At 39.7% G+C, this 13,421-nt stretch overlaps 1 protein-coding gene across 12 annotated transcripts in view; it reads left to right on the forward strand.

The window, feature by feature from the left end:
- Positions 1 to 13,421, forward strand: part of RAPGEF6 (Rap guanine nucleotide exchange factor 6) — a 122,401-nt gene that overhangs the window by 32,733 nt on the left and 76,247 nt on the right. For all 12 annotated transcript variants that reach the window (XM_053956304.1, XM_053956313.1, XM_053956308.1 and 9 more), the window contains exons 5-6: positions 6,010 to 6,079; positions 11,617 to 11,760. In XM_053956304.1, the coding sequence (XP_053812279.1) occupies positions 6,010 to 6,079; positions 11,617 to 11,760 (214 nt within the window). The remainder of the gene's footprint in view (positions 1 to 6,009; positions 6,080 to 11,616; positions 11,761 to 13,421) is intronic.

Below are 13,421 nucleotides of genomic sequence, written 5' to 3' on the forward strand. Positions count from 1 at the left end.
GCACAAGAGGCACTCTGCAAGGAGAGGAAAAGAAATGCTTTCCATAGCTTTTCTGCTATGAAAACAGAATGGTTTTGGTTGGAAGGGACCTTAAAGCTTATCTCATTCCAGCCCTCTGCCAAGAGCAGGGACACCTTCCAGAACCCCAGGTTGCTCCAAGCCCCACTCAACCTGGCCTTGGACACTTCCAGGGATGGGGCAGCCACAGCTTCTCTGGCAACCTGTGCTAGGGTCTCCCCACCCTTTAGTAAATAATTTCTTCCTAATATCTCATCTAAACCTACTTAAGTCAGCTAAGAACCATTCTCCCTTGTCCTGGCACTATATGCCTTTGTAGCCCCCTATATTTGCACAAAATCACATTTTCATCTGTTAAAAAACCAACCAAACAACATAAAGATTCCTTATGCATCTTGTCTCTTCCAGACCCAGTTGTGCCCTTCTGTGCAAAATTTTTTTGCATGGAAGAAATGCATCCAGGTTACTGGATGAGTGGGGTCATGGGATGCACTTTGCAGTGGCGAGTACAATTTATCTTCATCATTATGTACCTAAAAGCTGCCTGACAGGCAGTTTGAGACAGGTATATTCATAAAAACAAAATACCTGCAAACTCTTTCCTTGTTATCTTGATAAACTGGTATATCAGGGCCCTGGCCCCATTCTACATGTAATACAGTACTGAGTATTACTGCAGTAAAACTCCTGCAGGTAGCTTTATTGACAGTCACAAATAACTGTGCATTATTGACACCAATTTGCACAGACAGGATAATGTTATGATTTTACAGTTCCTGGAAAATACAGAATGTGAAGTGCCTGACATCCTGCCATTGATAGCTTTGATGTCTGAAATATCTGAAAATATTGTTTCAGGATGTAGTAGAATATTGTAAATTGGAAGATGCTTGCTGATTAGTGTTGAAACAAGTAATAAGACAGTCTCAGTCTCCATCTGTTTGTAGGCTGAAAGCTCTTCAGGACAGGCTGTGTTTTTACCTTTAATGTGTCTATGATATTCTGAGTAATGAAGAATGAGAAGCTATCAGTATTGAAAAACTTGAGCATATTGATATCAGGAAATGTTTGAGTAAAATGTGATGGCTATTGCTTAAATTTGTCAGTTTTTCCATTCCAGATGTATTTCATCACCAAATACTCACGTTGTGCAACAGCTGGATATGAGAATTTTCAAAACATTTGTGTTCAGAAAGCTGTGTTTGTGCTCATCCTGTTTCAAGGGCTGTGTTCAAAATATATTTTGTTGGAGGAGTTTCTAAATAGTTTACTTTATAAAAGTAAGGTTTGTTATAAAAGCTCCAGTACCTTAAAGAAATTTTTAACACCTTCCTGTTCTGGGGAGTGAGCATGAGTGTGAAATGGGAGTATTCTCAGATACAGAAGGCTCCATCCAGTAATTAATTTTATTCTGTTCCCTGTATCAGTGCAGTCAGGCACATACTCAGGTGCTGCATGTCTAAGGTACTCTGCAGTTGCAGAGAGGTGAGCAAATCACCCAGTGGAAAAGGGACAGATGAACTAAGGAATGTCACAGAATCACAGACTGGTTTGAGTTGGAAGGGGCCTTAAAGCTCATCCAGTTCCAGCCCTTTGCCATGGGCAGGGACACTCCACTAGACCAGGTTTCTCCAAGCCCTGTCCAGCCTGGCTGAGAGCTGTTATCTACAGTCCTGGGCTTTTACATTTTGGTAGCTCCAGTCTGATCCCATGGCCTGAACACCCATTGGTGTTGGTATGGGATATCATGCCATTCTTTTCTCAGATTATGCAACTGCTTAAGCATTTTTAATTATGAGTAGCAGTGAATTAGAAGGAAAACACAATTTCTTGCAAATGAGGCATCCATAAATCAAGGATAAACAAAGCTGCCTTTGGTATATGGAGATGTTTTTTTTCCCATGTCAGCGTTGCAGACCATTGAGTGAGTGTGTGAAAATTAATGATGCAGATGAAATACATGAATATTAAGTGATGGGAGCATACAATAAAATAATAAAAAAAATTGTAGTGCAGTTTTATAGTACTGATCTTTTTCTAGGTTTCCTGCAGTGGCAAGCTATATAATGACATTAAGACATATTTAAATCACACATGTGTTAACAATGCCATTTAAATTATTCAATCGTTTAAAAGTTTAATGGTTATACCAGTGGTAGTATGTCCTTTGACATTTTTTTTTTATTGTAAGTAGAGCTTAATTTACATTAGTTTCATGTTTTCTTACACTTTCAGTCTTAATTTAAATTTTTAATTAGATTATTTTCCCCACTCTGCTTAAAGCACTAAAGCATGTGTAACGTGCTGTACCTTAGTGAGTCTTTCCCAATTTTCTTACGTATCTTGCCACATGTGACATCAGGAGGATGTAGTGTTTTTGAGATATGCTTTTGGTTGGGGAAGCTGCTGTGATGGTTGGTAAGCAGAAGTACTGAAAGGGGCTTCTTGGATTGGACCTTTCCAGGAAGCAAACCTGACCCTGGGAAAGGATGTCTGTGGTGCCAGCTTGGGTAACCAAAAAGACTGAGTAATAACAACTCCTGCAAACAGCACCGTGTGTTCTTGATGCCACAGTAAAGTTGTCTTTTAGTACCAAAAGATGAGATTGCCCCATCTCTTCCAGAGTTAGATGTACTTGCCAGAGCTCTCTTTTTTGAGAAACAGCATGGTTCAGATTTGGGTGAGTCTTTAATCACCAGCTAAAGACTTCTACAAGTAGTTTACTGTCACAGAAATGTTCCTTCTCTTAAAGAATGTTCCATGTCAAAGTTTGCTCTTGTTTCCCAAGTGGCTTTTCTCTCCTCCATTTTCAAAGCTTTGTTCAACTGAACCTTTTCCATTTACAAACATTTAGGAATGAATGTTGTTCTGAAGCCTTGATTATAATTGGCAGATTAGTGAAGTATATTGATGCCAGCAAACCTCTTAACTGATAGAGAAGCTAAATATTTGTATTCTGGAGGAAAAAACATGTTATAAGTCATTAAGAAATTTAAAATCCATGTTTCTAAAACATGTTGTGTATGTTAATTAAGAATGTTAAAAGTTGGTATTTTCAAGACATAGTGGTAGTTATGGCTGGTAAAAAACCATATGTGGCCTCCTCCTTTGGAAGGAGCTCTGCTGTGGAATAATCAATTAACTATCCATGATGGTGTGTACCAGGAAATAATGGAACTTGACCTGTTGACTTGTTAATATGAGTAGTTTATTCTTCAGGATTAGCTGGGTGGGTTTTGTCTTTGGACCCCGATCCTTTTCCAAGTGTTTGGTTGTTGTAAAGTGCCTGATGGAGCAGAAATGATAGGGCCAAGACTGTGACCTTTGTTCCAAGCACCGTTCTTGTCCTCATTAGTGATTACTTAATTAGCAAATGCTGCAACATCAGCAGAGGGAGGCTGGACAGTGGCTGAATTTGAAGAATGTGTTTATGTAAAGCAAAACAAAAAAGAAAATAACTCCTCCTTGACCTCCAGGAGTTTGATAAAATCTTGTTACACGACAAAAATTCTTTGCTTGAACAACCTGCAACAGGAAATTGGTGCTTTTTCCTAACTGCAGGGGATGTAGCAATAGTAGTCATCTGTTTTGTCATAAAACTGGTAATGATTATTTCTGGATTTAAAAAGGTGCAAAACCTGAAACTTCCAGTTGCACATAATTCCTTTATAATTTTGGTGTTTTGGAAAAAAAAAATCTCTTTTCTTGTAATTTTCTACTATAAGGAAGAGAATTATAAGTTATTTAACTTTTTTTTCTTTAAATTGAAAATGATCCTGTGGCAAAGTTGATCTCAATTTGGTTTCTAGTTTGTAGAGAAATCCTTACATGGATTTCAGTTCACCTCAGTGTTGGAGCTGACATTAAAAATGACAGTTTGGTATTTTCTGAACTGAATTAATGGTTGTAAGAGTAAGAGTAGTTTAGCCATTATATTTATGTGTTGCAAAAACACAAGACTCTCATGACTGGATCACATGCTGTGTGGAAAAAGCATGAAAGAAGGCATGAAAATTTGAACTCTGGGTTTCTTACTATAAATGTGTGAAAATGCCAGTTTCTATGCGAAACTTGTGCTTGTCTGGTCTGGGTGAGAAAGTTTTAGTTGTCATGTCGTTTATGACTATATTGCAGTCATGTAATTAAATATTTTTTCTTCTCCTTCAGTAGACCATTAGCAAAATCAAAACTGGACAGTAGAAGCTGCTGTGCTCCTATTAATTGTAATTCTTTATCCTAACTGGGTTACACTGATAATTAATTTCTTTGTTGCAATCATTGGAAGCTTCCCCTGAGTAACTTCACAGTTTCAGGAGAGTCACAGATTGATTTGTGATGGATATTTATGCTCACTTGGTTCCACCCACCTGCCATGGGCAGGGACACCTTCCAGAATCCCAGGCTGCTCCAAGCCCCATCCAACCTGGCCTTGAACACTTGCAGGGATGGGGCAGCCACAGCTGCTCTGGGCACCCTGTGCCAGAGCCTCAGCACCCTCACAGGGAAGAATTTCCTCCTAATATCTAATCAAAACCTCCCATTCTCCAGCTTAGTTTAGTTTAGTTAGTCTTTTAGCTTCAGTTTAGTTCTTTAAATTGTTTTCCCATAGTTGCAGATATCCCATGCAAGTTTTGGAGTGTTGTTTATAAGCACGAGTCTTTTTAAGTGTTCTGTATAAAGAAGTGGTGGTGTCAATGGATCTTTGCCATCATGCTGACCATGTATGTAACTCAAGTCTTGCATGGCTGGAGTTTCAGATGTACTTTTTAAACATAATCTCAGTGAAAACAGCTAGAGCTGATCCATTTTTTAAGGGTTTGTCTCCACTCTAGTCTTAACTTCCTTCTAATTCTCACATTACTCCCTGCTTTGCATTAACCAGTTCTTCAGTTATCTCACCTGCTGGTAGGTGCTAAAATGTGATTGATGTTGACAGTCTGAATTTGTAACATGGCAGCTGCAACCACTGAACTGCTAATCCAGCCACTGTGCTGCTCATCAAGGAGTTTGTTTTGTGTGCTGGGGTTGTGGAATCACTTTCCCTCGTGCCCAGGGAGTGAGTTGGTCAAGCATTCCCACCTCAGGCTGATGGGTCAGGAGTGAAGACAAGCTTACTTAATGTGCAAAGCCAGATATATTTAATTCCAGGTACCACTACAGTGACAAATGGATTGATTTCAGAGGTTATTGGTCTGTAACACCCCACACATCCCCCAGCAGTGTCTAGCTGAGTGTCTAGCTCACTCCTCTTCCGCTGGTAACTCCAGCTCCCTCAGATCTGTTGCATGGTGCCTTCTCCAGAGGTGATTTCTCTAAACTGAAGGAAGTCTGCTGTTAGAGTTGATGAGCTAAAGCACATCAGGTTGTTTTTAGCTGCTTTCCTCAGCTGCTGTCTTACACTGCCCATCATGCTTTGTTACATTTGTGTTCTTCCATACTTCCATGACCCAGTCCTTGTGATGGCACAAGTAGCAACGTAAAGACAGAAGTCACAAGGCTCAATGTGAAAAAAGAGGTTCTCTGTCCTCCCCTTTGGTGGGAGGATGAAGGGGTGACATAGAGTTGAGGGAGCTCTCATTAAAGATGCTCTGTGCTGAGTAGTATTTTGGAGTCTTTGGAATTTATGTATATTTGTTTTTACAAGGCCCGTTTATGTTTAATTAAAATGTACTAAGGTTTTCTTGTCAGAAATGAAATGTATTATGAGTGGTTGTGAGTATCTGCAAGTAATAATGATTTTACAAAAGAACATTCTTTATATTTGGACTTTTCGTAGCAGGCTGTGATGAGGGATGCTGAATAAATTAAAATATTATGGTAATGATACTATCTAATTAGTATTTTTCATACAGTAGTTTTCATCAATTTTTCTTTGTTCTTTTTTTGTTTTTTAACAACATGGACCATTGCCAATTATTTTTGTTACTGAAAAGGTAAAATAGGCTGTTCATCTCATTCCTTTTTGTTTGCTTTTTTTCCATCCCACTCTAGTTTTGGCAAGCAGTCTGGAGGAAAGCGAGGATGCGAATGTATCATACTGGAACCTTCAGAAATGATTGTGGTAAGGCAGATTTTTTTCATATGTATTTAAATCTATTGCTGATTTCAGCAAATTCTTTCTCTTTTACAGCAGAAAGCTTATTGTAAAGTATTCTATGAAATTGCAGCAAAATTGCCTTGATTTCAATTATACCTATGGCTGCTCTCATAACAGCAGTAGCTATGTAAATTTAATCTAGATGGGTAAATGATGATGATGATTAGGTCATTCTTTCTAAAATTATGCTTACTTGAGTTTCAAAAGCCTAACAGTCACGGCTGAGCTGAGCATTCCTGAGTCAGGCTATGGCAGCCTTCTATCTTGAATATTTTATTTACACCCCCATTCCCCATTTCATGGCTTTTATTGGTCATGTCTGGGTGGAAAAGTGTTCTTCCTCCAAGCCTTTGCAGGACCACATAGTTTGAAGGCTTGTAGGTAGGAGAAGAAACATGAGAGTGCTTAGCCAAGCTTGAAGGGTAGGATTTGTCATCATCCTTAATGTCCAGGATTCCTTCTGCTTCCTCAGAACACTTATTGGTACTGCCAAGTGCATATATAGATGCATCTATACGTGCTTAGAGAGTGTAGCTTAGTCCTTCCCAGGTTGTTGTACACATGCTGTGAGCAGTTGAAATATTAGGATTGCTTTCCCATAGTGAACACCAACATTGTATCCCAGCAGTGTGCCTGGGGACACAGGCAGATCTCTTCCAACTTTCACCTTAGATGTTTTTAATGGAGCAGGAACAAAGCTGTTTGTTGTGCTCAGAACCCACATGTCTGTTAATCAGACTCCCATCTCCAGACTGCTATTGATTTAGCTGCCCTAGATCTAGATATGGTAACATTAAAACATTAAATATTTGACAGTTTCTCTTACTGAGCATGTAAATACTCAGCTTCCATAAAATGTTTGTTTCTCACAGTGCATTGCCAGCAGGGATGTCAGCAGTGTCCTGTACCAAGTCCACTTGCCTTCCTTTGTGCAATTTGCTCTGTGCAATGTCAGTCTGACTCTGCTCATGGGCTCTGATAGCATCAGTAATATGCTCTGTGCTGCAGCACGTATTTCTAGCTACAGTCTGCCATGAAGTGCAGGTTAAGAGTGCAAGAAACCTGTCTTCATTGCTCTGGAGTGAAACAGTTAATTTGTTTTATTCCTAATTGTCCAGTCTCTTCTCAAAGCTGGAGTTCTGTGGAGGAGATTTGTGCCTGGAGGGATGCCACAGGACTGTTTGGGTGGCAATGTGTACAGCCATGTCACGGGAGTGCCCCAGGCCCTCTGGTTTGCATTTGCTGTTTTGCATTTCTACTTTTTAATTGCAGCTGCCAAGGATCTGGTGGCTGAACTGAGCATGTGGTATACTCAGTGTGCCTGAGTGCTGTGCCTGGGCTGAGCTGAGTCTTGCTCCTCAGTGCTCCTGTAGCAGCATGAGAAACACTCACGTATCCAGTCATATCTATTATTAGGTATTAGGGAGAAATTCTTCCCTGTGAAGGTGGTGAGGCCCTGGCACAGGGTGCCCAGAGAAGCTGTGGCTGCCCCATGCCTGGAAGTGTTCAAGGCCAGGTTGGATGGGGCTTGGAGCAACCTAGTGGAAGACTAGACCAGCCTGGTCTGGCTGGTGACTTGACTCACTGCACGTACATTTGTAAGTTCGCGTGAGAAATATTTCATGGGCAAAGGAAATCTTAAGAAACACCTACGTCCTTCTTTGGTCACATCACCATTGCAATCTAGAAATAAAAATAATAACAAAAAAAGATAGATAGAAATAAAAGAGGAGCTTCTGTGCAATGTGTGCTTCAGGAGGGAAATTGACCCTGTTGAAATATTTATGGAAGAAACTAGTGTTGTGTGTGTAACTTGAGCAGGCACAACTGTGAGGGTGTTTTCAGAGGAGCACAGTATCACAGTAGCTGGGGAAGCCAGCATTGGCCATGTCAGCAGCCTCACACACTGCTGGGTGTTCCTGGAGACAAAGGCACAGCCCAGACAGCTGTTTGCTCTGCTTAAAGTCTCCTGAATTGCCTGTAATTGTGATTAAATGCTAGTGAGAGCATAGAGGCACTTGAAAGTATCTTACATCCTTCTCTGGAACTTCAGTATAATTTTCCAGTAGGAAAATCAGAGAATTAAAAGTGCAGAGTAGTTTCCTCATTATATTTATTGTCACATTTTACAGGTAAATGTAGCTAAAGGTGCTATTGGCTGTATTTTCTAGGAAGCACTTCAAATAGTGTGAGAAAAAAGCATCAGTGTGGTGGCATGCACCTTGCTAATGATCTTCACTGACATAAGGTGTACTTGAGTTTTAGTTCCCTGATTAACTTTTATTAATTTCTCTTAATTCTTTTATTTTCTCTAGTTTTTAATTTGCAACATACTAATGAGATTTAATACATAATTCAAGCAAAATAATTAGTTAGCTACTTTAATGGAGTTAAAGAACTCTGTCATTTCCTGCTGGTGACTGATTTTTTGAATTTTTTTTTCCTTCTCTCCTGTCATTTTAGAATGTAAATCAGTTTTGTAGTGGGAATCCTCTGGGAATGGACCCATTTTAAAGGCCATAAAATGTGGTCAGCTTAAGTTAATGAGGATAACAGTGTGTGAATGGGCATTGTAACTCATATTTTTGGAGGCTGAGCAATCTATTGAATTAATAATAGCCCCATTTATCATTTAAGAAGATGGCCCAGAATTGCAGCATATGTTGAAGTGTCACTGAAGTATGTTGAAGTGTCATTACTGTTGTTCCTCGGCGCTTTCATTTTCTTCTTCAGATCTAAGTGTAAGATTTCAGAAGAGCAGTGTGATACATGCAGGTGGAAAATACTTCATTGGTGGTTTGGACTGCAGAGTGGAACACGACAATCCTATGGTTTAGATTGGATATTAGGGAAATTTTCTTCATGGGAAGGGTCAAGGCCTGGCACAGGCTGCCCAGGGCAGGGGTGGAGTCACCATTCCTGGAAGGATTTCATGGATGTGTCGATGTAGCACTTGGGGACCTAGTTTAGTGGTGGGCCTGGCAGGGCTAGGGGCATGATTGGACATGATGATCTCTGAGTCCTTTTCCAACCTTCTATGATACTGTATTGAAAATGAAATAACAGGAAGCAGTCTGTGGGACAGTGTCTCCATCTGACTTGATGGCAGCCGGGCTCTCCTGGCTCTGCAGTGGCCCAGGGAATCCGTCCTCCCTTTGCTGCCACGCCAGGATCCGGCTCACAGCGCTCACAGAGAAGCTGAATTCCTCCATGAGGTTGTGGGGAGGGTGTGGTGACACCTCTCTGCCAACAGGAATCTTTATTTTACACCAGGTGAAAGCAGGGCTGAGTGAGGTGCCCAGGTGTGCCTATCCTGTTGATGCACAGAACATCGAAAACAGTTCTTGTAAATCATAAGTGTTGAGAGCCTGGTGGTCAGCTGGACTCAAAATACTGCTCATGCTGGTGGTACTGACCTGGAAGCTCTGTGGTGTGGAGGTCTTTCCTGGTTTCTGATTTCCATGTTGCTTTTGTCAACAGCAGTTCACTGACCAAAGGAAGCAGGTGGTCTCATTTTCCGCCACTTGTTTGTTCTGACTTAGTGCTATCAAATAATTTAATGCTTATGTCTTAGCAGTTAGAATTGTGAAATAAGAATAATTTCTTCTGTCACTGAGAGTTTGTTTTAATTTAGCCTTAAAAATACCTGTTTCAGTTTGGGGCTTCTTGATAATAAGGGTTATCTGTATTGAAGGAGTCTTTGTCCACCTCAGCAGTTTCTCAGGTCCAGGTTAATCTGTTCTGTTGGAGAAGTTCACTGCTTATTTTGGTTTCTATGATTTTGTAAGACTGAATACAGGAAAAATGATAATGCATTTACTGAAGGAGCTCACATACAAAATTAAAATTAAACCAGCACAGTTCTAGTTATTCAATTAATAACTGTGCAAATCCAAAAATCCTTATTACTGCAGGACTTGTGTAAGATTTGAGAGCAACATTGTGTCTAGCTAGAAATCCATATTTATGCTACATGAAGAAAGGCTTCCATATCAATCACCTTACTATATTTTTAATGATACTTGGTGGCCTGTTTAAAAATACTTTTTTGTTTCTTTTTGTGTTTCTGCCTGCATCCACTGTATTCTTTACACCCTTACACCATTGTGCTTACTCCAGTGCTGCAAAGAGATATCTTTGGTTGTTGTCCTGTTCCTTTGCAAAGAGGTAGTAAAATTATAGTGAAAAGTGTGGTTATCCCTTTTTCAACTCAGCTTTTCTGATTTCTTTTTTTGACAGTATTATTGTGTGAGCTTCACTCTTCTAACTTTTCTAACTGTTATATCTTTAACCCATGTTATTAATGTATGATATCTCTATGGAATAAAAAATAACCCACAAGACAAGCTCAGCTGCTTGCACCTTCCTTTGACCTCAGACAGACCATAGGTGTTTGGGAAAAGTGATGTGGAAGGTAGATGTGATCTTGCTTTTGTGATGGTGTTAGTTTGGTCACTGTCTTGTTTCTGTCTGTTAAGTCTTTCTGTTTAATTTCTTTGTATCTTTTGGATTAAAATTTTAAGGTGATTTACTTGAGTATGTGAAGTGAGAGCTGTGTAAGACCATACAGAGGTTCTTCTCCTGTTCCAGTAGTATAGCCTTAATGTTTAGGATTTTCCAGTGAAATTTGGAGAAAAAAAGTTAAAAACAAGCCATTGAAGACAGTAGAAACTTCTACATAATAAATATTGTAGAGAAACTTCTTGCCTGCTGCAGCCTATTCGCATACATGTCTGTCCTGCTTCCTGCTGCGAGATACTTTCCAAAACATCAAAAGGAAATGGGAAAGGATGAGACTGCTTTTTATAGAAAACAAGTATTGTAGCTATTGAGATAAAAGATTTAATGTTGGCTTTTACCAAACAGATAAATTTACCTAATTTTTAATGTTTAGTCAGAGATAATACTTAACATCAAGTTATGAATAAGTTCCAGCCATTTCTCACATAATCCACTAAAAGTGATTAGGAGGCAGTGTGACATAGGTGAAATAGCTATTTATAAAAAGCTGGAATATTTGAAGTTGTTTAGCTATGACTGGTACTATGAATAAATTATACTTTTAAAAATTACACTACTAAAAATAGGGTATAATGCAATATTTTTGCCAGATTGTAAATACACAAAAAAGGTAACTTCTGTGTTGGAGATAAGCTTGAAATGAGCAGTGCCTGTAACTCCTTCATGATACATGTGGGTGCAGAAGAGTTTCTGCTGATGAGTGACATTGTTTAGAGGATATGTGTGCCTTTTTTAATTTTTTTTTTTTTTTAAATACGCTGTTTCCCGGAAGGAAACTGTGGCCTCAGCTCATTGTAATAAGGCACTTCTGAGATCTGCAGCAGTGGTTCTCTGAAACAACCACGGTCGTTTACTCGAGCAAAGTTTAGCTGCCCTGAACTTATGTTTGTTCCTTCCCCATGAGCTTCATAGGGCTCCGTCGGCTCTCAGTGCTATGGAAGAACTGGATGTTTAACCAGGAGCCTGAACGTGTGTTTCAGGTGGAGAACTCTAAAGACAATGAGGAAAACATCTTGCAAAGAGAAGTGCCACTCCGGCAGTCCCGTCGGAGGTATAGGAAGATCAACCAGAGGGGTGAGCGTCAGACCATCACGGACAACGTGGATTCCAGCAGCTACATGTCGGTGAGTCTGCCCTGCCCTGGCCCATCTCCTTGGCATTGTGGTGTCTGCGGGGCTGGCTGGAATTCTCTTTCGGTGACAAAACTGGTGAAGTGAAATAGTCCATGCTTGCTGTTTCTGGGAACACTTCTTTAGTGTTCAGGGGCAGTGAAGTGGTTTGGATTGGAACACCATAGGTGGAAGTGAAGGTAGTAATTGGAAAAGATCGGGTTTTTTTGGTTTAGGGATCTTCAGCTGAGCACTATAAATAAATCTTAAAATGCTCACTGGACAGAGAAATGGTCTTTCTTCATTTTTTGTTGGTTTTACCTGTTGTTCTTTTGGTGAGATGTAGAAATTGATGGGTTTCTTTTTTTGTTTTCCTTAATATATTTGAACTGTGCCTTAGAGCTGCGTTAATTGCAAATACAGATCAATACAGCATTAACGCTCTTGTACTTGGTTGTGGTTACTTGCTTAAAAATAGTGTAGTGGTAGTTCAAACATCAAAAAGAGTAACAACTGATCTAGTCTTAAAGAGCAGCAGAGACTATAAACTCTGCACTGTGTGGAGGCATGTACCTCTGTGGTTTCAGGGCTTCAAGGTGCATGTGAAGGTTTTTATTCACCATTATTTTACAAACTTCCTGCTTGGTAACAGGATATATGTGATATGGACAAATGATCTGATTGAAAATAATTGTTCTGGATAATTTGATCTGCTTTGAAAATCAACGTTTAAAACCAGTACTAATGATGAAGTATAAGCCTGGAATAGTATTCATGTTCAGAAGACAAAAAAACAATTTCTCTCCATTTTCCCTATCTTCCTTTTCATCTCCCCAAAAGAGGTAGACTCTCAGTTGATATGCTTCAAAATATCTGAGGTGTACAGTCAGATATGAGCTTATAACTTAAATAAACTGATGTTTTTTCTGTATGTTGGTAGCAGTTGGGTCGCAGGTGGTGATTTTAGGCCTTGCACAGCATTACTGTGTCTGTGACAGGAAGAGAATATGCTGCTTGAAGTTTAACATCCTCTGCCATCTCATTTCTAGAACTGTCACATATGTTGGATTTTATCATTAGTAAGACATTGAATTAGTTATTGAAGAAATTAGATGTTGAACCCTCACACTCTGGGCAGGTGTGCATAAAGCTTTATTAGGAATTAAATTCCAATCTGTGTAAGACAGAACCTATCTCTGTCTCTTTGGTGTTTGTGACAGTGAATAAGCACACAGCTAATAATTCTCAGGTTTCATTGCTAAGAGTAGGAGAATCCCAGGAGCAGCTGATGCTGGTGCTACCTATGCAGCTTGCCTGGAGGGATGCGTGAGAAGGGACTTGGCATCTTTGTTCTGGGAAAGACCCAAGTTTCACGGCTTCCTGAATGATTTCAGGGGCTGTCAGTTAGTGCTGCAAGGAGTCAGTGTGGTACACTCACAGGACTGTGGTTAGTCAACAGATCATGTCCTCATTAAGAAGATTCTTCAAGTTGGTCTGTTTGTCTTTGTGTTGATTTATTTCATTGTTACCAACAATACAGGGTGCCTGTGCCTGTAGCTGCTTGCTGCAAACCTGGTGGCTTCCTCAGATTTGTGGGGGAAAAAAAATATACACACACACACAGACAAACATATATATATTAAAAAAAATATATATGTATGAGGCATTTGATGGAA

Source organism: Vidua chalybeata, chromosome 15 (genome assembly GCF_026979565.1).
Source record: "Vidua chalybeata isolate OUT-0048 chromosome 15, bVidCha1 merged haplotype, whole genome shotgun sequence".
Lineage (NCBI taxonomy): Eukaryota > Metazoa > Chordata > Aves > Passeriformes > Viduidae > Vidua > Vidua chalybeata.